The sequence below is a fragment of the Phocoena phocoena genome, chromosome 7 (assembly GCF_963924675.1).
Source record: "Phocoena phocoena chromosome 7, mPhoPho1.1, whole genome shotgun sequence".
NCBI classification, from domain to species: Eukaryota; Metazoa; Chordata; class Mammalia; order Artiodactyla; family Phocoenidae; genus Phocoena; species Phocoena phocoena.
Window position 1 is genome coordinate 77,032,797 of NC_089225.1, and position 22,534 is coordinate 77,055,330.

The 22,534-nt window shown below is 39.3% G+C and overlaps 1 protein-coding gene across 1 annotated transcript in view; it reads right to left on the minus strand.

Annotated features, from left to right (window-relative positions):
* Window positions 1-15,995: 15,995 nt before the first annotated feature.
* ANKRD44 (ankyrin repeat domain 44) overlaps window positions 15,996-22,534 on the minus strand; it is a 205,378-nt gene continuing 198,839 nt past the window's right edge. Inside the window, exons 24-28 of the mRNA XM_065880164.1 lie at window positions 22,103-22,248; window positions 21,541-21,623; window positions 19,510-19,592; window positions 18,557-18,648; window positions 15,996-16,243 (exon numbers count right to left, since the gene is read on the minus strand). Coding sequence (XP_065736236.1) covers window positions 15,996-16,243; window positions 18,557-18,648; window positions 19,510-19,592; window positions 21,541-21,623; window positions 22,103-22,248 — 652 coding nt within the window. The remainder of the gene's footprint in view (window positions 16,244-18,556; window positions 18,649-19,509; window positions 19,593-21,540; window positions 21,624-22,102; window positions 22,249-22,534) is intronic.

The window sequence follows — 22,534 nt, forward strand, 5'->3', positions numbered from 1 at the left end:
TGCAGAAACCAACAGCACATTAAAAGGATCATACACCATGATCAAGTGGGGTTTATCCCAGGAATGCAAGGATTCTTCAATATACGCAAATCAATCAATGTGATACACCATATTAACAAAATGAAGGAGAAAAACCATATGATCATCTCAATATAAGCAGAGAAAGCTTTCTACAAAATTCAATACCCATTTATGATAAAAACCCTGCAGAAAGTAGGCACAGAGGGAACTTTCCTCAACATAATAAAGGCCATATATGACAAACCCACAACCAACAACGTCCTCAATGGTGAAAAACTGAAAGCATTTCCACTAAGATCAGGAACAAGACAAGGTGGCCCACTCTTACCACTCTTATTCAACATAGTTTTGGAAGTTTTAGCCACAGCAGTCAGATAAGAAAAGGAAATAAAAGGAATCCAAATCAGAAAAGAAGTAAAGCTGTCACTGTTTGCAGATGACATGATACTATACATAGAGAATCCTAAAGATGCTACCACAAAACTACTAGAGCTAATCAATGAATTTGGTAAAGTAGCAGGAAACAAAATTAATGCACAGAAATCTCTGGTATTCCTATACACTAATGATGAAAAATATGAAAGTGAAATCAAGAAAACACTCCCATTTACCATTGCAACAAAAAGAATAAAATATCTAGGAATAAACCTACCTAAGGAGACAAAAGACCTGTATACAGAAAATTATAAGACACTGATGAAAGAAATTAAAGATACTAATAGATGGAGAGATATACCATGTTCTTGGATTCAAAGAATCAACATTGTGAAAATGACTGTACTATGCAAAGCAATCTACAGATTCAATGCAATCCCTATCAAACTACCACTGGCATTTTTCACAGAACTAGAACAAAAAATTTCACAATTTGTATGGAAACACAAAAGACCCCGAATAGCCAAAGCAATCTTGAGAACAAAAAACGGAGCTGGAGGAATCAGGCTCCCTGACTACAGACTATACTACAAAGCTACAGTAATCAAGACAGTATGGTACTGGCACAAAAACAGAAATATAGATCAATGGAACAGGATAGAAAGCCCAGAGATAAACCCACACACATATGGTCACCTTATCTTTCATAAAGGAGACACGAATGTACAGTGGAGAAAGGACAGCCTCTTCAATAAGTGGTGCTGGGAAAACTGGACAGGTACATGTGAAAGTACAAGATTAGAACACTCCCTAACACCATACACAAAAATAAGCTCAAAATGGATTAAAGACCTAAATGTAAGGCCACAAACTATCAAACTCTTAGAGGAAAACATAGGCAGAACACACTATGACATAAATCACAGCAAGATCTTTTTTGACCCACCTCCTAGAGAAATGGAAATACAAACAAAAATAAACAAATGGGACCTAATGAAACTTCAAAGCTTTTGCACAGCAAAAGAAACCATAAACAAGACCAAAAGACAACCCTCAGAATGGGAGAAAATATTTGCAAATGAAGCAACTGACAAAGGATTAATCTCCAAAATTTACAAGCAGCACATGCAGCTCAATAACAAAAAAACAAACAACCCAATCCAAAAATGGGCAGAAGACCTAAATAGACATTTCTCCAAAGAAGATATACAGATTGCCAACAAACACATGAAAGAATGCTCAACATAATTAATCATTAGAGAAATGCAAATCAAAACTACAATGAGATATCATCTCACACCGGTCAGAATGGCCATCATCAAAAAATCTAGAAACATGGGCTTCCCTGGTGGTGCAGTGTTTGATAATCTGCCTGCCAATGCAGGGGGCACGGGTTTGAGCCCTGGTCTGGGAAGATCCCACATGCCGGGGAGCAACTGGGCCCGTGAGCCACAATTACTGAGCCTGCATGTCTGGAGCCTATGCTCCACAGAGAACAAGAGAGGGAGCGATAGTGAGAGGCCCGCGCACGGCGATGAAGCGTGGCCCCCGCTTGCCACAACTAGAGAAAGCCCTCATACAGAGATGGGGACCCAACACAGCCATAAATAAATAAATTAAAAAAAAATTTTTTTTTAAATCTAGAAACAGTAGATGCTGGAGAGGGTGTGGAGAAAAGGGAACACTCTTGCACTGCTGGTGGGAATGTAAATTGGTACAGCCACTAAGGAGAACAGTATGGATGTTCCTTAAAAAACTACAAATAGAACAACCATATGACCCAGCAATCCCACTACTGGGCATATATCCTGAGAAAACCATAATTCAAAAAGAGTCATGTACCAAAATGTTCAGCTCGATTTACAATAGCCAGGAGATGGAAACAACCTAAGTGTCCATCATTGGATGAATGGATAAAGAAGATGTGGCACATGTATACAATGGGATATTACTCAGCCATAAAAAGAAACGAAATTGAGTTATTTGTAGTGAGGTGGATGGACCTAGAGTCTGTCATGCAGAGTGAAGTAAGTCAGAAAGAGAAAAACAAATACCATATGCTAACACATATATATGGAATCTAAGAAAAAGAAAAATGTCATGAGGAACCAAGGGGTAGGACGGGAATAAAGACACAGACCTACTAGAGAATGGACTTGAGGATATGGGAAGGGGGAAGGGTAAGCTGTGACAAAGTGAGAGAATGGCATGGACATATATACACTACCAAACGTAAAACAGATAGCTAGTGGGAAGCAGCCGCACAGCACAGGGAGATCAGCTCGGTGCTTTGTGACCACCTAGAGGGGTGGGATAGGGAGGGTGGGAGGGAGGGAGACGCAAGAGGGAAGAGCTATGGGAACATATGTATATGTATAACTGATTCACTTTGTTATAAAGCAGAAATTAATACACCATTGTAAAGCAATTATATTCCAATGAAGATGTAAAAAATAATAATAATATAAATAAATAAATAAAATATTTTTTTAAAAAAAAGAAAGAAAGAAAGAAATAGGGCTTCGCTGGTGGCGCAGTGGTTGAGAATCCACCTGCCGATGCAGGGGACACGGGTTCGTGCCCCGGTCCAGGAAGATCCCACATGCCACGGAGCGGCTGGGCCCGTGAGCCATGGCCGCTGAGCCTGCGCGTCCAGAGCCTGTGCTCCGCAACGGGAGAGGCCACAACAGTGAGAGGCCCGCGTACCGCAAAAAAAAAAAAAAAAAAAAAAGAATAAACTTTTGTTCTTCTAACACTTACCCTGAAAGAATTCCAATGTGTTCCATAAATACTACCCAGTTCTAATTCCCACAGCAAGCACCCCTGTCTTTATTTTAAAAGTGGAAGGGAATTTCCAGTACCTTGCTGCTGCCAGATAAAGGGTAAGTGCTCCCAGGCAGGAAGGACAAGGAAACTCGCTCCTCTCCCCCACCACAGCCCCTGTAGCGTGTGCAGTGTAACCCTTTGCATGCCATGGCTGGGATAAAGCACACTCTGCTTCATAACTGGTCCCTCAGGGCTCCTATTATACAGCTGACCCATGGTCTCGGATCCCGAAGGGTGAACAGCCTGGATTGCTGTTTAGACAAATAAAAGAAAGAAAAGAAAAAGAAAACGTTCAATTATATTAATTTTCTTAAAATGCAAGATGGGAAATACTCAAATAAGGAAAATATGTACAGAAACATGATACCAGTGCCTGATTTAAATTGATGCAAACTAGATCTTTAAAAACTAACTACACAAATAATTGCATGCAATAAACAATATAGAACCCAATTTTATACAATGGCAATAAAAGCTGAGCATGCAGAATTATATATATTGGAAAAGATATTCAATAGATTGAAACTGCTAAAATTAAGAATCTGAAAAGAAATTCTCACACTTTCATGTTGTTTTCTATACCAAGGCAATAGCAATTTAAAAGACTTATCCTGGAGGAAAATTAATTAAGGAAGAATAGAAAAGACCAAATGTGGGAATGGAGTTGGTTTACCGAGAATACTTGATTGCTTCAAGGATCCTACTGAAATTGGTCCAGGAACGGGTCCCTCAAAGGGCCATTGGCTGGAAAGGTGGAAAACCAGGGAGTTTGTGTCTTACTTTAGAGCTCACTTTTACTGCATCATCTTTTTTTTTCCTGCAAGTGTGGGACAGTGCAGAATACAGCGCCTACCAGTATGATTCCAGTACACTGACATTGGGCACCAATGTCTCTAAAGCTTGCCTTGGAGACTCTGGACGGCCCTGATATCTTGTCCTTCCATCCTGAGCTTTCACCCAGGCCCCTCTGCCTATATTCCAACCGGTGGGCAGTCCTTTCATCTCCTTTCATCTGCTGGCCAGGTCTCAAGGACCCCTAGTGTTTGAGGATTCAGCAAAGTGACACCATCTGGAAATGCTCATCATTGCTAATTTGGAAACCTGTGGCATTTTCTTGGAAGGGCCAGATACAATTCATACATTCACTTATTAAGTTATTCAGGCACTGTCTTAGGTACTGAAATAAACATGGAGTAGAATAAGAGGCAATAGATATATGTAACTAAACGCTAGGGCTCCAAGTGGCTTGGTCTCTGTGTGGGAAGCACAGTCTAGTTTCCAAGTAGTAATTAAAATATATTTCAATATTTATTTATGTTTCTCAAATAATATTAAAGCAGTCTCAATTCAATTCCTCATACGTACAGACTTTGATTACCCAGAGCCTCATATGTTAAATCCCCCCTGATGGCAATGCTACCTTTCTCCAAACTCTTTGTTATTGATAGGCCCCTAGGTTTTTCTTCTCCCTTTTATTTCCTGTTTTTAAATCACCCCTTGTTCTTTCACCCAGAAAAGATCCAAACTGTCCTTTGGCATGTGGCAGGGAGGAGATGGGGAGTAAGGAGCACAGACACAAGAATACTTCATCTTTATCACATATATAATCAACATTACTATCGGCATATTCAGGGTACCTTGGAAACACAGAGGAAGAAATCATTATTTCTGCCTTTTGTCTGCAGATAAAAGTTTAGGAAACACTTGAGAAGAGGACATTTGATCTGGGTCTGAAAAGTTGAGTTCAACAGGGGAGGTGTATTCTAGGTAGAAGGACTAACAGAAATGGAGGCAGGAATATGTGAAAGAGGAGAACCTCAGTCCTTCCAAAACGTCTACAGTGTAGGGTGGATGAGGGGTGCAAATGATGGGAAACGAAGAGATGGGGCAGATGCTTCTTCAGGCTACAGAGCTTGAACTTTAAAAAACACACAGTTTTGGCAGCAATTTTGAAAAAAGATTGAAGAAGGGCAAGACTGAAAGCAAAGAGATTAGTCAGGACATCACTGCAGTATCCTACAATGAGGGTCTGAAATAGGAGTAGTGGATAAAGAAATTAGGTAACTGGTTCAAGACATTTAGAAGACATGGAAGGAAGAAGACTTCCTAACCAACTGGATAAGGATAGCAAAGGAGAGGAGTCTAGGATGTCTGTCTTGTTTTCAGCTTGGAGACACAGGATGAATTTTAATGCTACTGAATATGATAGGTACTACAGGTTGTTCAAGGAAGAGAGGACAAAAAGTGTGTTTGAGTATCTATGGAACAAGAAACGGGTGGAGATAGTGTACATGGTGCTTCAGAGTTCTAAGCTATGGAGCACACTGGCCATCTGACATCTCTCTAACACCATCCTGGAGTGGTGATGGTCTGAAAGTCTTCAGTGAAGGGACTTTACAATCAGTCTTGTAGGAACCATGTCTACATTTACTATACATTTTTTAGATAGCTTTTCATGACTTTAAATTTGTTTTGCTGTAGTTAAAGCCCATTGATTTTCTTGCTCAGAGAAGGAAGGGCACATCTCCTTCATCTCTTCTGTCTAAAAGAAATTCTTCATCTATTAGTGGAAGGACTATTAGTGCAGTCAGCCTTCAATCATGTTTATTCCCAAGCAAATGCATATGCCCACTCTACTGCTTCAGATGCTGTAGGTGGTTGGCAGTTACTCTGTTGACTAACGGATCTAGTCTAAGAATTTAAAAAGTCAGAGCTGGAAGGATATGAGAAGTTACTGACTCAAATCTCCATATTTTACAGTTGAGGAACCCTTTAAGCTGTTTAAATTCAGTTCCTTTTACTCTTCCTAAAAGGATGCATTCTTCAATTCTTAATGTATCTGTGGTTTTTATTGGAGCATCTCCAAGTGTTCTTCATTCGTCTTTAACTAGGGAGTTTGGAGCTGGTTCTAACGAACAGAATAAACCCAGCACTCATTCGAATGACTAATATACCTCCAAGTTCCTATCTATACATTCCAGTTTCTTTTTGTTTTAAAATCTGTACTGCAAAAACAATAAGCAACATAAATTCAGAGCACAAGGTGCCCACAAACCTAGAAAAATGGTACAGATGAACCAGTTTGCAGGGCAGAAACAGCCACACAGATGTAGAGAACAAACGTATGGACACCAAGGGGGGAAAGTGGTGGGGGAGGGTGGTGGTGGTGGTGGTATGAATTGGGAGATTAGGATTGACATGTATACACCAATATGTATAAATGGATAACTAATAAGAACCTGCTGTATAAAAAAATAAATAAAATAAAATTCAAAAAATAAGAAAAACAAAGTTGCCCACAATTCTGTCACTTAATTAAATCAATGTTTTAATTTGTCTATGTTACCTTCTAGCTCTTGCTCATAAACATATTCAGTTTTAACCTATTTTTGTAATATAAAACAATGTATATTCTACATTTTATTTTTTCATAATTTAACATTATATCAAGTACATTTTCCCAATTAACTACAATTTCACTACTTCCTTATACCCTCCTCCTTCAACATTGTTGGGTTAAATCCTGCTGTATCTTTGTCCATGATCGTATACATTTACACTGTATAGACACCTATAAACATAAATATGAATTTTAACAGATGTCTTCTGCTTTGTACTACCCAAGTTACTCTCATGTCATGAGGCTAGCAGCAAGGAAAATTAAGATGGCTTATTAATATATACTGGAAAATATGTCCTTATCTCTAGGAAATGTTGTTAGCATCATGAAAGGCTTTTCTTTTTCAATATCTGAAATGTTGTGGGAAATTAATTAGTTTTCTCAATCTAATTTCTAGTGTCAGCTGTGACATCACAAAGCAAGCTCCCAGATGGCACCAACTGAGCCCTTTATCAGATTTTTTAGCACTGATGCCAAAATGAAGTAGGCCCAGAAGCCTCATCAAAATTTACATTGCTAATGTGTAGACCCTGTGTGGACCCTGTGAATGAAGTTAAGTAGAAAATCATCAATTATCAGGTAACAGTCCTCTAACAAAGTTTCTACAGATTTTAAGTAATCATAAAATAGCAAGGAATAAATCTCAGGTCTGAAGAACATAAAACATGGCAAGTAACATAAAATCATGGGATGGACTTGGAAATGGAGAAATCATTTCTGCAAAAAGAAAGTCAAAAGGGAACGATAAACCCAAGTCAGCTTTCTGGTTTTTGTTGTTGTTGTTAAAAATTGAGATTTCAGGATAAGTGAGTATTTTAAAGCAAATTTAGTTTTCACTTAAAGAGCAATACAGAATTCCAGTGAATTTAGTCTTTTGTCCTCCGAGGAAGGCCCACTGGGGAGTATTCAATTTTTCATTGTTGTCACTAAGACTGTCTGCTCCACACACTCCTTTTGTTCACTCTGCAGCTCTTAGCCATCTGTCCTGTTTTCTGGAGAGCCTCATAAACACATTTAGGTTAAACCATATGGACATAAAACCTGTCATTGTATTAGAGTCAAAGTCTGGTTGTTGTTTTTGAACAGAAATGCACTTGACCATTCTCACCTCTTCAAAAGCTTCATCCTAATCCTGGAACCAAACATCAGCCTGATAATAAATCAGTTTCGAGTGTGTGTGTTAAAGTAAAACACCTGAAAAACAGATGTTTTGAAGTGGCCAAATTTTCTCATCAATTCTGCTCAAATTCTATTTTAAACGGCTTTCAAGCCATTCATTATATTGGCCTCCTCAGTTTTTTACTTCTTTATCTCCAGTGCTTTTTCCTTCAATTTTCCTCAACCAGCCACTCCTGTGATTATGTTCTTGACTTTGTCAACATCAAAACTGTACCACTTCTAAAATCTTTACTTCAAGCACCCCATGTTTCGCTTACCAACTCTGGTGCTACAACTCAACAATTCTTCCATCTTACCAAGCCCTTCAGTCCAGTGACTGGGCTACTTTCTCACTCTCCATCACCTCCCTCCTGTCTCCATTTCCCTCCTTACCCGGTTTGGAATCCATGATCTATATAATCATGTCTATTGAAAACACCGCAGTTCCATAACTCCCCTTGGGCTCATTTGGCAAAGCTCTATCCCTGTTTAAGTTCCACTATCTACTTACTCTATGCCTGTACCAACATTGATGAAAAAACCCACCAGGATGACTGGTACCACTTAAAATTCATGGTCATAAATCTCAAGTGTGCTAAGCCTTACTCAGCAATCCTCCTCTGCTGCTCTAAAATGTTCCTTCTAAAATTACCCTCCCATCCCTTCTCACACCTTCTTCTTGTTCACTCCCAGACATTCCCCTTAGCATTGATATACTACATACAGCATCTCCTATCTTAAAAAACAAATACTCTCTCTGGTCTTCACATCCCTCCAGCTACTGCCTTATTTTTCTTCTTCCTTTTACCTTCTCCCCTTTCTTTCCCTCATTAAACCATCCTCTTTGGATTGTTGCCCCCCCCCCACTCTGATGCATCTAATAAACTCTATGTTGCCAAATCCAATGGTCACGCTGCATCATATCTTGACCTCCCAGAAGCAATTGAGACAGGAGACACAACTGACACTCCTCTCATACATTCTTTCTTTCCCGCGTTTCAGGGACATCTAGGTTTCTTGCTTTTCCTCCTGCCTCACTGGCCACTCCCTCTTGGTCTTCTCTGTTAGACCTTCTCTTCCTGACGTCTGAATGTTGGAGTGCCCACAGTTCAGGGCTCATCTCTCTCTACATTTACTCCCAGGGCAAGCTCCTCTGCTCATCTATAATTTCATTGACCTCAGCCCCAGCCTCTCTCCCAAACTCTAGACTGTTTACTTGACATAAAACCATCAGCAAGGTCAGTCAACTCTGTCTTCAAGAGTACCCAAACTGTGCCACACTCTGTTTCCCTTGTTGCTGTACCAATCCAAGCCACCATGTTTTTACTCCTCTAGACTAGTGCAGTAGCCACCTAACTACTCAGTAGGGTTCCTCTCTTGCCTCCCTACTGCAGTCAGAGTGGCCTCTTAAAAATGAAATAGGAACACAGCCATTTTTTTCTGCTTAGATTTCTCTAGTGGATCTTTATCACATTAAGAATAAAACAGAAACTCCTTCTCCTGGCTCAAAACATTTTTACAAGATCTGGCCTCAGACCACTCGTGATCTCATCTCACACCACCCTTCCCTACCCCACAAGTCTCCAGCCACACTGGCCCCATTTCTGTTCCTGGAACATGCCAAGCTCATTCCTGCTTTTGGTTGTTGGCACTGGCTGTTCCCTCTCCCTGTTTCCTCCTTTGATCTCTATATGGCTGGCCACTTCCTTCACATTCAGATTTGAGTTTAGACGTTTGTAATTCTCAGGGAACCCAACTAAAAGGAATATGAGTTATTCAAGTTTTCAATTTTGCTGGGTGCTTTATCAACTGAACATAAACACAGGTAAGATTTTTGTGCTCTAGGTACTGCTTCAACTTTTTACTTTTGAAAATTATAAAACTCTTCTAGATATTAAATATACTTCATTAAATTGTCTTTTAAAGGTAGAAAATGGTATTCTAGAAATTGTGTCTACCAGTGCCCAGAGAACCACATGAACCAACAGTGGTTTCTTGCCAGATCTTGCTATGGGACTGTGGGCCAAATGTTTCTGTCTTTATGAGCAGGGTTACCCCAACTGCGAAGAGGATGCAATCATCCCTTGCTTAAGACAAGAAATATACCTGTGCAGGCCTGCGTTTGTGTGTTTAACAACAAAGGAATTAAGTATTTGTTTCAAATCTGTGTAGCACTTTCCTCCACTCACCTGCATGTGATCTCACCTGGAGAAATACACAACCAGGGAACATGTACTCGACATTGCCTTCTGAAGTTCTTTTTCTTAAGCTTGGGAAAGCTCTTTGGGAGGGGATGCATAGTAGAGCATCTTCAGGCAGTTCCCTGTGAAAACAGATTTTAGAATATGGCTGGCTTCACAAGTAATACACTGATGAAGGAATGATTCAGAAAAAAGAGGAGAGCAAGTATATGAGCAGTGAGGTGGGGACGCATGGGCATTGGGGGTGGGGGGATTGTACACTGGGCTGGGTGGGACATTTGGTATCCCTGGCTCACCAAATGCTAGTAGCAAGCCCTCCCACTCCCCAGTCACCGTGCCAACCACTAATGCCCACACCTTCTCGATCACCCCCTGGAGTGCATGAAAATGAATGAATGGCACAGCCATTATCTTTGCTGCTTCATATTTTACAGCAAATGTACCCTCAGTATGAAATCTGCTAAAGAGACAACTCATACAGTACTTTTACCCACAATATTTTTAGGTTGTGTTAAGAGCCTTTGAGCTTAATGTCTTTGGCCTTGCAAGCTAATTCTGGAACACATTAAGTGTGTTAAGTGAGGGATAGATGTATAGGGATCTAAACCTACTGAATGGCATTAGGGAGAGGAATCCTTTGACAAGCAGTTTGGAGACAAAGCACCACATCGATGTCCAACAATACAATTCCAGCAGCCATCAAGGGACTGAAGCCCTCAGTCCAACAACCCATGAAGAATCCTGCCAATAACCATATGTGTGAACAGAGAAATGGAGCTTTCCCTAGCCAACACTGGGATGATAGCCTGTGAGGGACCCTGAGGCAGAAGACCCAACTGAACCACACCTGGACTCCTGACTCACAGACACTGTTACATGATAAGCACTTGTTTAAAGTCACTAAGTTTTAAGGTAATTTGTTAAACAGCACTAGATAACTAATACGCCCAGTCTGCTCCAAACTACAGGAAATAACTCATCTGCAGTCTACTTCATGCTTTATAGTCTTCAAGACTGAGAAGAACTCAGGTCTGTACACTTGAATAAGGAGTAGGCGAGGCAGAGTAGTGCAAAACCTCCCTGAACGTCTCTAGCAGAAAACAGAAAAAAAAACCCACAAAACATTGTATGGCAGGTCAGCATAGAGGAGAGAACATCTATAGGCACAAGTGTGTATTCAGATCACTAATTACACAAATTTGAGCAATTATATAACTTCTCTGGGATTGGATGTTTTCATGAAAAAGGTGGTGATGGGATTGGGCTAGACTGTGAGAACTGCTAACATTCTAGGACACTGTGATCTGAGGAACTGGGGAAGCCACCCCACCGCCCCAAATCTCTTTCTCATCAGCTGGAAACCCCATAATTAGGGAGCTGTTCCTTAGTGCTTCTAGGGACTGTTCCTGAGTTACTACCCAAGGGGAGACATTTTGAATGGTGAGACAGACGGAGGAGTAATTCTATGGATATCTTTAAGGACAGTGCTGAGAAGTAGGGTCTTGTGTTACTACAGAGCAGTTGAAGAGTAGTGGTGGCAGCAACAAAGGTAAGCGTGGTTGATTTCACAATTTTGAGGACCTATCAGGCTTCTTCTTTTCTGATATAGTGATCTATAGAGTTAATCACACTTCCCTCTTACTTTGGCTGTAAGGAAGTCTAGACCAAATTCAAGTTCAGTTACAGCCGCTGCATTAAATTTCAGGATTCCCATATTTGTTTGAATTCTTTTTCCTTGTCCTAATTTTTCTATTTCTAGTTTCACATGTCTTTGTTGCAAGCCAGCTTAAATTTTTATGGAAAAAGTTGGAGGCATAAACAGGTAAAATAAACATAAAATATCTGTTTGAAATGTTTTGCTCTAATTGTGATTATACAAACAGAAATAGAAAATAGGGAGATACACTTCTATCTTGATCATTTTCAAAATTTAAGGTTATTTGGCTTTGGCAGGGGACAAAGGTTTAAGTTAGCAGAATAAGTGGTAAAATTAGCATAACTGGAAAAATTAAAGACAACACAAATTGCAACAATATTTGTACCGCTTTTATTTGTAAAAATAACCATCTGAATGCATTTCCATAGTATATATAGTTAAGTACTTCATTACATTATTAGCATTCAGTAGTTGAAAAAGTATTAAACTGTGCTTGAGAAGATTCAGAGTGGTTCAAAGTCATTTCCTCATTTTTACAGTCATGGCATTTACCAGAGTCATTCAACTCCAACTTACATAAGAAAACATTACAGACAAAAATCCCACTGAAACCATCAAACAATATTTTATGCTGTTACAAATATGTTATGCAAAATATAACACTGGCACCAGATATGTATCATCGTGCTTTACAAAGATATATTGCACATGCTAAAGCATAAAATATATAGACAAAACTACCGAACAAAAGATATTTGCATTGAATTTTTAGATCACTGCATAAGAAACGCTTAGAATTACATTTTATACACACACTCAGATTGTCACTATCTTAAAATGCTCTTGCCCTATAACACTGACCTATGGTTTACAGTTTTGTAAAAAGAAAGCAGTTTAGCACTGCAATACCAAACAATTCCTATAGAAAACTTTGCATCTTCATTTTCATTTCAAAGCAGGTAAAAGGGGAAGGAGGAAAAAGACACTTTATACATTCAAAGAAAGGCGGAAATGAAAACTCACTGGTATTATATTGCTCTGATAACACTCAAATGAAAAAAATACCAAACATTTCACAGAACATTTTCAGAATATACAAATATAAAAAGGCACTCTAACTTCATATTACAAGACAAAAAAAGGGATGAGTTCTTCAACCAACACAACAGATAAGCAAACCTAGTTGCTCAACAGTACGAAGAATTACTAGTGCAGCAAATCCATTTGATGTTCTTGTCCTAATTTAATAATAAAATAATAAACCAAGCAGCTGTTTACTGCCTAAAGTACCAAAGCATACTATGGTGCCCTTTTAGTAGTGATAAATAGAAATCCCCTGAGCTATTTACTGTGGAATCATAGCAGATTTTAGGCAATTTGGAGATAGTAACATATTTACCCAGGATAGGCAGACACCAGCGAATAGGGAAGTGCGATGAAACATGATTCCCGTGGCTGTGGTTAAAATACAGTCTAAAAAGAACACATTAAGGTAAAAGCACAATGTTTTCTGTTTTTGTTTTTCTTAGAAAGCTATGTGGAAAATCTAGCTTTATTTCTAAGAGATGTATGTGAAAAGCAGAACTCATAGTTTTTAAAGTCGTTTCTTAAAGGAAAAGAATTGGTCTGGGGAAGAGGGAGAAAGAGGAAGAGAGCGCGGGCGAGAGATGGATTCAGTGAACAATTCATAGCATGATTTCATTTTGTTCCTTTGTCTTCCTTCTTTCTAGTAGTGAAAGAGTGGGGAGAAGTCAGAACGCAGCTCCGTGGAGATAACGTCGCGTGGCTTACTGTTTTGCTGCAATGTTTCTTGTTCTCTGTGCTACTCTCCGGGGAAAAATGTTAATGCTGCTTCACCATTAAAGCAGGCATCGCATATCCTGCTTTAAATGCCAACTGAGCAAGATTTCCATTCACTTCTAGAAAAAGACTCCGCAGTATATCGTGCTTCTTCAGTGTTAGATCTCCCTTATTTTCAGGGTTTTGGTAAAGATAAGGTCATTACTGCTCATTAGCAATTTATCCACTTTTTCGAAACTCATCTTCTCGAAACAAACAGAAAGGACAGAGGAAGGAGGGGAACACAACACCAAGAATTAAAGAAACAATGTGGTGGTGTCAAAATTTTTCAGTGAAATTAATACCAGTTCTTAGAAGTCCTCTGAACAAGTTCTCATTTGTGAAGAACCCAGCATGAGTTTTTAATTAAATCCAGGATATTACAGAGTAAGATTAAAGTCTTTTACAATTAGATGAAATATATAATACAGTATCTGTATTTGATCCAGACATGATAGAACACTGTTTTAAAAATATCTCACATATATGATAAGATAGAAATTTTCAAGGTGAAAATGGAATCGATTATAAAATGTCGGAGAGCACTACCTTAATGCAACATGTTTCTTTCCTGTCTCTTCCTCAAGTGGAAAATAGCATGAGCTGGTGATTTTTATTTCTCTTCTTGGTACACGTGCCCACGCACTGACATAGTTTCCCATTAGGTTGCTGGGATCATGTGAGATTTTTCAGCACATTCAGGATAATTTCTATATCTTTCTTTGGGCCACTTTTGGGCATATGATCCAGTACACACTTCAGTTTTCATCTCGCAGAAGATCACAGGACTGCAGTGTCTTTTAAGCTCTGAGCTGGCTACACACGGGCTGAGCCACTGATGTTTTACCCCTTTCCGACCGACGTGGAAGAACCTGAGGGCTGGCTGGAAACCTTAGGAGTGGAAATGCTGCTGGGCTTGGCCCCAGGACTGCAGGCCAGCCCAGGGAGAGTCCTGTGTATTTTCCGGCTTTTTCATGATTCCAAGTAAGACAAGTAGGAATTAAAACAGAGAACAAACAATGGATGTTTCCTCGGCATTTGTTTCATTTCAAATAAATACAAACACATTTACATCAAAAGTATATGAACATTTTCTCTAGTTTGGCAAAAAAAATAAGCTTGTAGTCAACACATTATCAGTTACAAATGTTAAGCCATCAACTAGAAATCTGTGTCATAAGAAATATAAAACACAACAAAGACTGTTACGCAAAAAGATTACATTTTAACTCCATAGAAAAGCTATTTCAGTTCTCACTTCCACTTCGAAGGAAAACAATTTAAATCTTCCATTTTAGACTGAAGCATTTTGGTCCTCGTGGATAGCTGGTTGACGAACTACAGACATATATATATATAAATACATACATATACGTGTGCATGTGTATGTGCATAATGTAAAAAGTCTCATTCTTCTTTTTGTACAGCTATTCCAGGTGTGGAACGGGGTCCATTTGACCTAGAAGCTTTGGCAGAGGGAGCAGACACAGTATTCACTACGGTGATGTCATCATCAAGCAACTTTAATTGGCCTTAATTTCCACATTGCCCATTTCTACATCGTGCTTTCACTTTGTTCCCTTCTGGAGTCACACTTCCACTCACTGGGGCATGACTTTGACCGAGAAGCTCATTTAACATTTTACTATTGATGAACAATACTGATGGTTCTTATGTTTTCATAAAGTTAGTATTTTGATTTACAGACAAATTAATAAAGGGTAGTTTCGTATTATATTTGCATTATGTCTCAAAGTTTTGGTGCAATATAATTTTCACCTGAAATGTTACTGGAGAGATTTGGGTTCGATCACTCGGGTGAAAATTAGTCACAGGCTTGTTATGGGGACCACTGAGTGCTACCTTTATGTTAAATGAAGAAAGCAAGTTCAATTTCCGTGAATTTTCCCTTCATCTGGCAACTTGAACAAAAATCCTCAAAAGGAAGTTCTGGATATTTAAGTGCTTACTATAGATAGGATATGAATGATTGGACTCCTTTAAAAAGATTCTTTCTGAAGATGAACACCTCTACCTTTGGCTTCTAGTAAGGAAGTAAACATCAAAGTGAGAAGAGGTTTGAGGCATTTCCTACCCAGCCATTCCCTCCCCTCCTGGGGGACGTGAATGTCATATTGATACACTTCTGAGAACTCACCGCCGAGTGAGTACACGAAAAAAAATCTTTTAGAGACCAGTTACCCTCTCAGTTGCACTATCCACAAAGAAAAAGAATTAAATGCATTTTTTTTATTCCTTACTTAAAATGAGAGGTAGACTTTCACAGAAGTATCTCAGATCTAGGGAAAATATGAAATAAAGCAAAATCGAGGCCCATCTGTGTGAGTGCTTTGCCCTACAGCCTAGCTGCCTTCCCTCGGTTTAATTAATTCCTTCTCTACTGGCTTCTGGAAGCTCGGGCCCATAATAATACTTGAACACAACATAAACCTGGAATTCAAGCTTCTTTCCCTTCCTCCAACATGGGTGATCAAGGAAAAGCTTCTACGGTCCTAAGTCAAAACGTTTCCGAATCAGAATCATTTTCATTGTACCCATCCTCCGAGCCTACGTTGTTACCGCACAGGCTAACCATGCTACCCAGGTTGGAGAGGGTCGTCCTGCTCAAACTGTCTTTTTTAAAACAAACGAAGTTGACAGCCGTCATGGTACTGGAAGGTGAAAAAGTCATCATGGTAGCCAGAATGAGGGCCAGGCAGTCAGCCACGTCTTTGTTAGGAGCGCAAGCCAGGGCCGGGGTATGACCTGGGCGTAAATGCAGACAAGGCAGTGGTTAGTCCAGGCAATCCAGAGGTGGTGTGAGCATCCCACAGTACATCTCGAACGACCTCACACGCAGAGATGTATGTCAAGTTAGAAATCATGCCAGGCAAAGGAGTTATTTCCCACAAGTCATGCTTAGGGTGAGGCTGGAGGGGACTGGGAGTGGGAGACATTTGATGGAAGGTTTCGGTTTTTTTTCCTGCTTACATGACAACAACAAAGCATTATATTATCGGAAGTTAGGCAGAATTTCAGCCTTCGTCTAGTGAACAGAAACACGAGGGGACGGGGGTGGGACACAATTCCACAAGAAACAGCCACAGGACAATCAGAAAGATGTTTCCACCTGAGAGCACACGCACACACCATGCGCTTCGGGCTGGGGCCAGAGCACTCTCATTCTGAGAACAATGACTTTCCACTGTAGGTAATCGTGTGTCAGATTAGAAAGGATGTCAAGAATCAGATGTCTGTAAGAGTCAGTAACACCGTTCTGTAACTTCATATATACTTTCTATAAAGTATGCACAGGTAACTGGTTCTGGAGAAATGGAATCATTTGAGTAGATCAGACACAGGAAAGCACTTGCTGTATGTGATGAAACGTACTATCATTTAAAAGAAACTTAAACAGCATTCTAAGTAATATTAACACCACCAGCCAAAGTCCCAAGTCCTAAATGTAACAGATGTGTGGAAATTGCTATTTGCCATAGAGTTGTCATTCTCTGCCATTTGGACTTGATGGGTCCAGTCCAGAAAAGAAAACTATCTCAACTCACGAAGCAGGTGCCATGGGGAGGTAGATAAAGTCTTTTGACTCCATCTACTCTTATTCAACCTTTATTCTACTGGCTGGAAAGGGGTTCCAGCCCCTTGTGATGGCTAAACTTCCTACTAACCACTTGCTCATTTATTCAGAGGCACTGGCTCAATAAAACTTAATTTTTTGCTGTGTTATCAGCATTTGACTTGATTTCTGCTCCTCTCCCCCCCTTAACAGATGATTCCTTTCCCTGGTATGAAAACAAACAAGAATGGACAGATATCTTAACATTCCATTCCACAAAGGTCCGTGATGAGTAAAGGAATTAAGATTGTAGTGCTGTACAAAATTGTCCCAAATGTTCCTAGATCTTTGGGATGTAGCTAAGCTTCAGATACAGCAGACTTACACTAGTTTATTCTGGTCTCTTTAGTCATTTTGCAGAAAACCTGTGGGCCTCTACATGCCAACCCCAAGGTGTGTGTGTATATATATATATATATATATATATATATATATATATATATATATAGTCGTGATAAGAAGGTGAGGGAGGGTGAGGCAGGAGGACCAAGGAGATGGAGTAATAGAGAACTTTCTGCACCTCCTACATGAGTCAGGTTGGGGACAGAGCGGGATACATGCTAGGATAAATGGGGCTGCAAAACCAAAACTAATAGGAGTTAGCTAATGATGTCATATGGCTGCTTACTTCTGAGAAATAGGCATGAGCTGCTAATTCCAATACCTGTAATAAGCAGTTAATTGAGTTATGTTAATACATTTTAAAATACTTTAATTAAATGCTACAATTAATGCCACATTCAAAAAATTACTTAATTCATAAATAACCAGAAGTTCCTCTTTTGCTCCCCAAGGTTCAAAGGCATGGCAGTTTAATACAATTCTAGTATTCATTAGCTTTCAAAAGTTTTCAGGAAGCAGAGTAGAAAGCTTCTGTTAAGAGTTAGCTCATTTAGAAACGGAACGTGCTATAGATCAGAAGAAGCCTTTCAAGCCTAAATGTTAATTTAAAAATTTTACTCATGTTCCCCAAATATCCATACTGGAAATATGAGTTCTGATCTGTTCTTAAAAGAATAATAATAAGAGGTTTGATCTCAGAATGAACTGAAATACAAAGATTTTGTTTTAATTCGAGCCCTTGAGCATGCACTCATGACATGTATGATCCCTAACTCTTCAGCATATGCAGTTAGAATTGGGTTTGAATGCCAAGTTGAAAGTTTTTGAGCGTGTCTAACATATTTTAACCACCACGCTGAGGAGTTTGAGACCAGCTGCTGACATTACATGCACATGGAAGGCACTGGGGGCTGCAGGGAGACTATATGTCTTACAACGACAGACAGGACAAATTATCCTTGTTTGACTGCTCACACACAGGGAACTTCCAAGGGGAAGAGAGTTCTCACTGCCTCTTTATCTAGCTCCTGGCTTTCTCATTTTCCTCTGGCTTCACTGCAGGTGCGAGGTACCTGCAGTAATGGCTTACTTTTTCCACTTACCATTTTCATCTACAGCAAGTACGCAAGCCCCTTTGGCTAGCAGCTCCTCAACGACTACCTTCAAGCCATTGCGTGCAGCAACGTGGAGGGGTCTAAAAAAGACAACAGCGAGCATCAACTATGATATATATTTGTGTGAGAATGTGGCATTTTGGGTAGTCTGAGTGGCGAAAAGGAAGAGACTTGAGAATCTATAAATAGCACATGAATATTTTTACTTTTTCAAAAAAAGATATTTGTTCACCACATCCTTTCCAGGTGCTAATGATCCAACTGTTCTTCCATGCTGGCCCAAATTTCTCTGCAGATATTACAAATACTCTACACCTCAGACAACCTTAGTGACAGGACACAAGAAGCCAGAAGAAGAACTCAAGCTCTGGTGTGTTTCTAGAAGGTTCTTTACCCCTTGCTTTCTAGGTCAGCACTTGAATCACTGTTTCACACAGTTCATCAGTATGACTGGTATCACTATCACCCATATTACATAATCTTAAACCTCCTTGTTATTACTAAATGCAGTAAATGATGTTTTGTTGAAATTAGAATACCTTAAAGAATAATATTATACCCAATATATTCTGCTGTGCTGCTTAAGAATCTTAATGAAAAAAAATCCTAATATTCCTTTGCCCTTAAAACGAATGCATAGGTAATTTCCCAAAATGGAAAATGAAGCAGCTTTCGGGTCTTTCACGCTAAGGATTACACTGAATTATATTAAAAAATAGTTAAGAAAATAGCTTAGAAATGCTTCAGATGTATTCTGGGAACCTGATTTATAAAACTTGTTTTCCATCTGTAGTTATGTGACCTTAAACTTCACGAAGGAGAAGCCAGGCCTTTCACCACTGCGCTCCCAGCTCTAGCCTGGCATACAGCAAATTCTTATTGTTTGCTGAATAAATGACTATGAATCTGGGACTTGGTCAAACTTTAGTAGCCACACTTACGTCTGCAGTGCATTGTTTTTTGCATTAATAAGGCTCTCGTCTTGTATCTTGTCAAGTATTAACAAGGCACATTTTTCATGACCCTAATGAAAAAAAAAAGATAAGAAACATGGGACAGAGATACAGAAAAGTTCTGGAAAAATCACTTCATTATGCTTTAAAGTTAAAATGTATGCCCTGTCTAATAACAAAATAGGCTATTTTCTGAGTAATTCTTTTTTCTTCTGAAAGCAAATGGTTTAACAGCCTTAGATTTTCAAAGATTCTAAATAAGGTCTACTAGGACTTGATGAATATAAATCTGATCTAAAATATTGTTATTTCTAAGATAACGTTTATAATTAATGTCCAGAGAGCTGAAGCAGAAGCTAGCTCAGCTAGTAAACAGACAGCAGAATTAGGAGTGTCCTTTAAATTCTTCAACAATGCTTTTTAAACACAAGTCAAGTCCCATATCCTTCCTCAAGCCTTCAAATACCACGTCAGTGATCCCATCACTGGAATTCCCATTGTATCTGTTATCTGTATCATTCATCATCACTGGCTGCCTTATATTATGAAGAGAATCTTTTTCAGGAAAGGTCATTCTTTTCTTCCTCATCCAGAAGATACCTCTGTATCTTATGACTAATGATGGTTGATAACTTTTTAAAAATCAACTGATGAATCAGAGACACTTTCACAACTTCAGGCCTAGTGCCCTGTTAAGGGGTCGCCACTTCTTAAACCCTTGATGCTCGAAGTGTGGCCCAGAGACCAGCAACATCAGCTTCACCTGGGAGTTAGAAATGCTGGATCTCAGGCTCCCATCCAGCCCTCCTAAATTAGACTTTGTATTTTAACCAGATCCTCAGGCAATTCATTTGCACAATAAAGTCTGGGAAGCACTGTACTTAAACTCACAAAAACACAAACCTTGAAATGAATTTCATGAACCTGAGCACTTCCTGTGGTTTCCAAAGGCTTCTCAGAGCATGAAATGAGGAAATGCAACCAATGAAAGGAATAGCTGAGACTTCTGGTACCACTGGGTATAGATAACACCTTTAATACTACAACTATATTGAAACAAACCACCATCACTGGTGATAACTGGCATCATATTATAATGCCTTATAAGAGAGACACTTAAAGATAATTTTAGAAGTGTCCATGGAGTTTTCATTCTGATGTACTGCTGGAGGAGGGTAAATGGTTGTAACCTTATTACAGGGCAATTTGGTCTTAAAAATGTTCATAGCCTTAGACTCACTAATTTCATAAATAGGAATTTATTTAGGTTATTATTATCTACACTTAGCATCATTTATAGCAGCATATATTTGAAAACAAGTAAATGTTTAACAATAGGGGATGGGTTGAATAAAGGATGGCACAGCCCTAAGGCAGAATACCACACATCTTCTAAGACACTATAATATATGATGTCTAAAAGAAAGATATTCATAATATATAATTCAGTAACAAAAGCAGGTTGTCAAACAGTATGATCCCACTCTCATAGAATCATACATTTATCTTTTACAGAAGCAGGAACCTTGAGCTGTATGTGAACACGATGCTATTAAAAAAAACAAGCACATTCTTTGCATTGAACTATGCACCAGAAACAAGGGGAGAATAGAAGCATACATGAGCACATTTATTCGCCTCATAGGAGAGTATTTTTTGGCTGTGTTATTACAATGAGCTCAAGTGGAACAAAATGAAAGCACGTGGAACTGATAACTGAGCTCCTAACCTGTGTTTAAAAGCAAAATGTGGTGCCACAACCATGAAGACAAATACAGTGGCAGCATCAAGCCAGACTGTGGCAAGACTTCAAGCGGCAAATGCCATGAAAGGCATAGCCCTTCAACCCTTGTGTGCGTCTGCCCTTTGCTTCCCCCTTTCAGTTCCACTGAGAGTGACAACAGACATCTTAATTAAGAGCCACGATCCACACTTCTGAGATAGATAGATTTAGGTACTATTGTTATTATCATTATTATTATTATTCTAAATAACAGTGTTTCGAATTCATTTACATACTTTACTACTAGCCAAATGTAAGGGTGTGTTCAAGTCCTTATCCTTTACAGCCAGGTCGGCCTGGGCACTGTTCACCAAAATATCTGCAGAAAAGGCCAAAAGAAAGTTACTCAGACGACACGTTAATTACATGCATTTTGGAGAAGTTACTACCAAAACAATAACACATTTAAATTTGTACAGCTCACATAATCATATTTAATATTATTGAAGAAAAAAGGAGCAATTTATTGCCATAGCTGTTCTATTCAAATCCAAGGTCCATAGGCATTAATTTTAATTCCCTTTACAATTTTGTTATTTCCAGATGAAATGATCCTGTTCTATTTGGTTTCTAAATGTTCAGAGATTTCACTGTGGAAAGGTTGGCTCGGTTTGACAAAATCCATCAATAACCAAGTTAACAGGGGACTGAAGATGACTAGCAGGTAGATCAGGTGGCCTAAATAAAACGTCGGTCTTTTTTCACATGTATAAACCAAGAGGATGACCAACTGCTCTATTTTCCATGCCTTTGGTTTTGGATAGGCATAAACTCGAAGTCCACAAGTCAAGCACGTACCCACAGCGCTGGCCTGCCCGTTCTCAGCAGCCATCATCAGTGCTGTTTTCCCTGAATTGTCTGTTGCGTTCACTTGAGCGCTGTGTCTCAGAAGAAGCTGCAAGCACTCCACATGATCAGCAAATGCTGCTGCATGAAGTGGTGTCCTAACGATTTAAAACAAGTATGATTTTAACTTCCTGTAAACAAACTCTCTTTCTATATATGCCTGAGAAACATGTGCATGGTATCGTCTTAGGGATTTAAAACTTATCAGCTTACAGAAATGGTTATCAGGTTCCCCCAAAGGCCATTCGGGGTGGACAGTGAAGTGTCACCGATGTGAACAGCACCACCAGATTTGGGGGGTATAGGAAGCGGCCCTGATAATACAATTAGCATCTTTACTGACCCTTTAATCTTGAGTTCCAGTGACTTCTCTCATCTTTGATA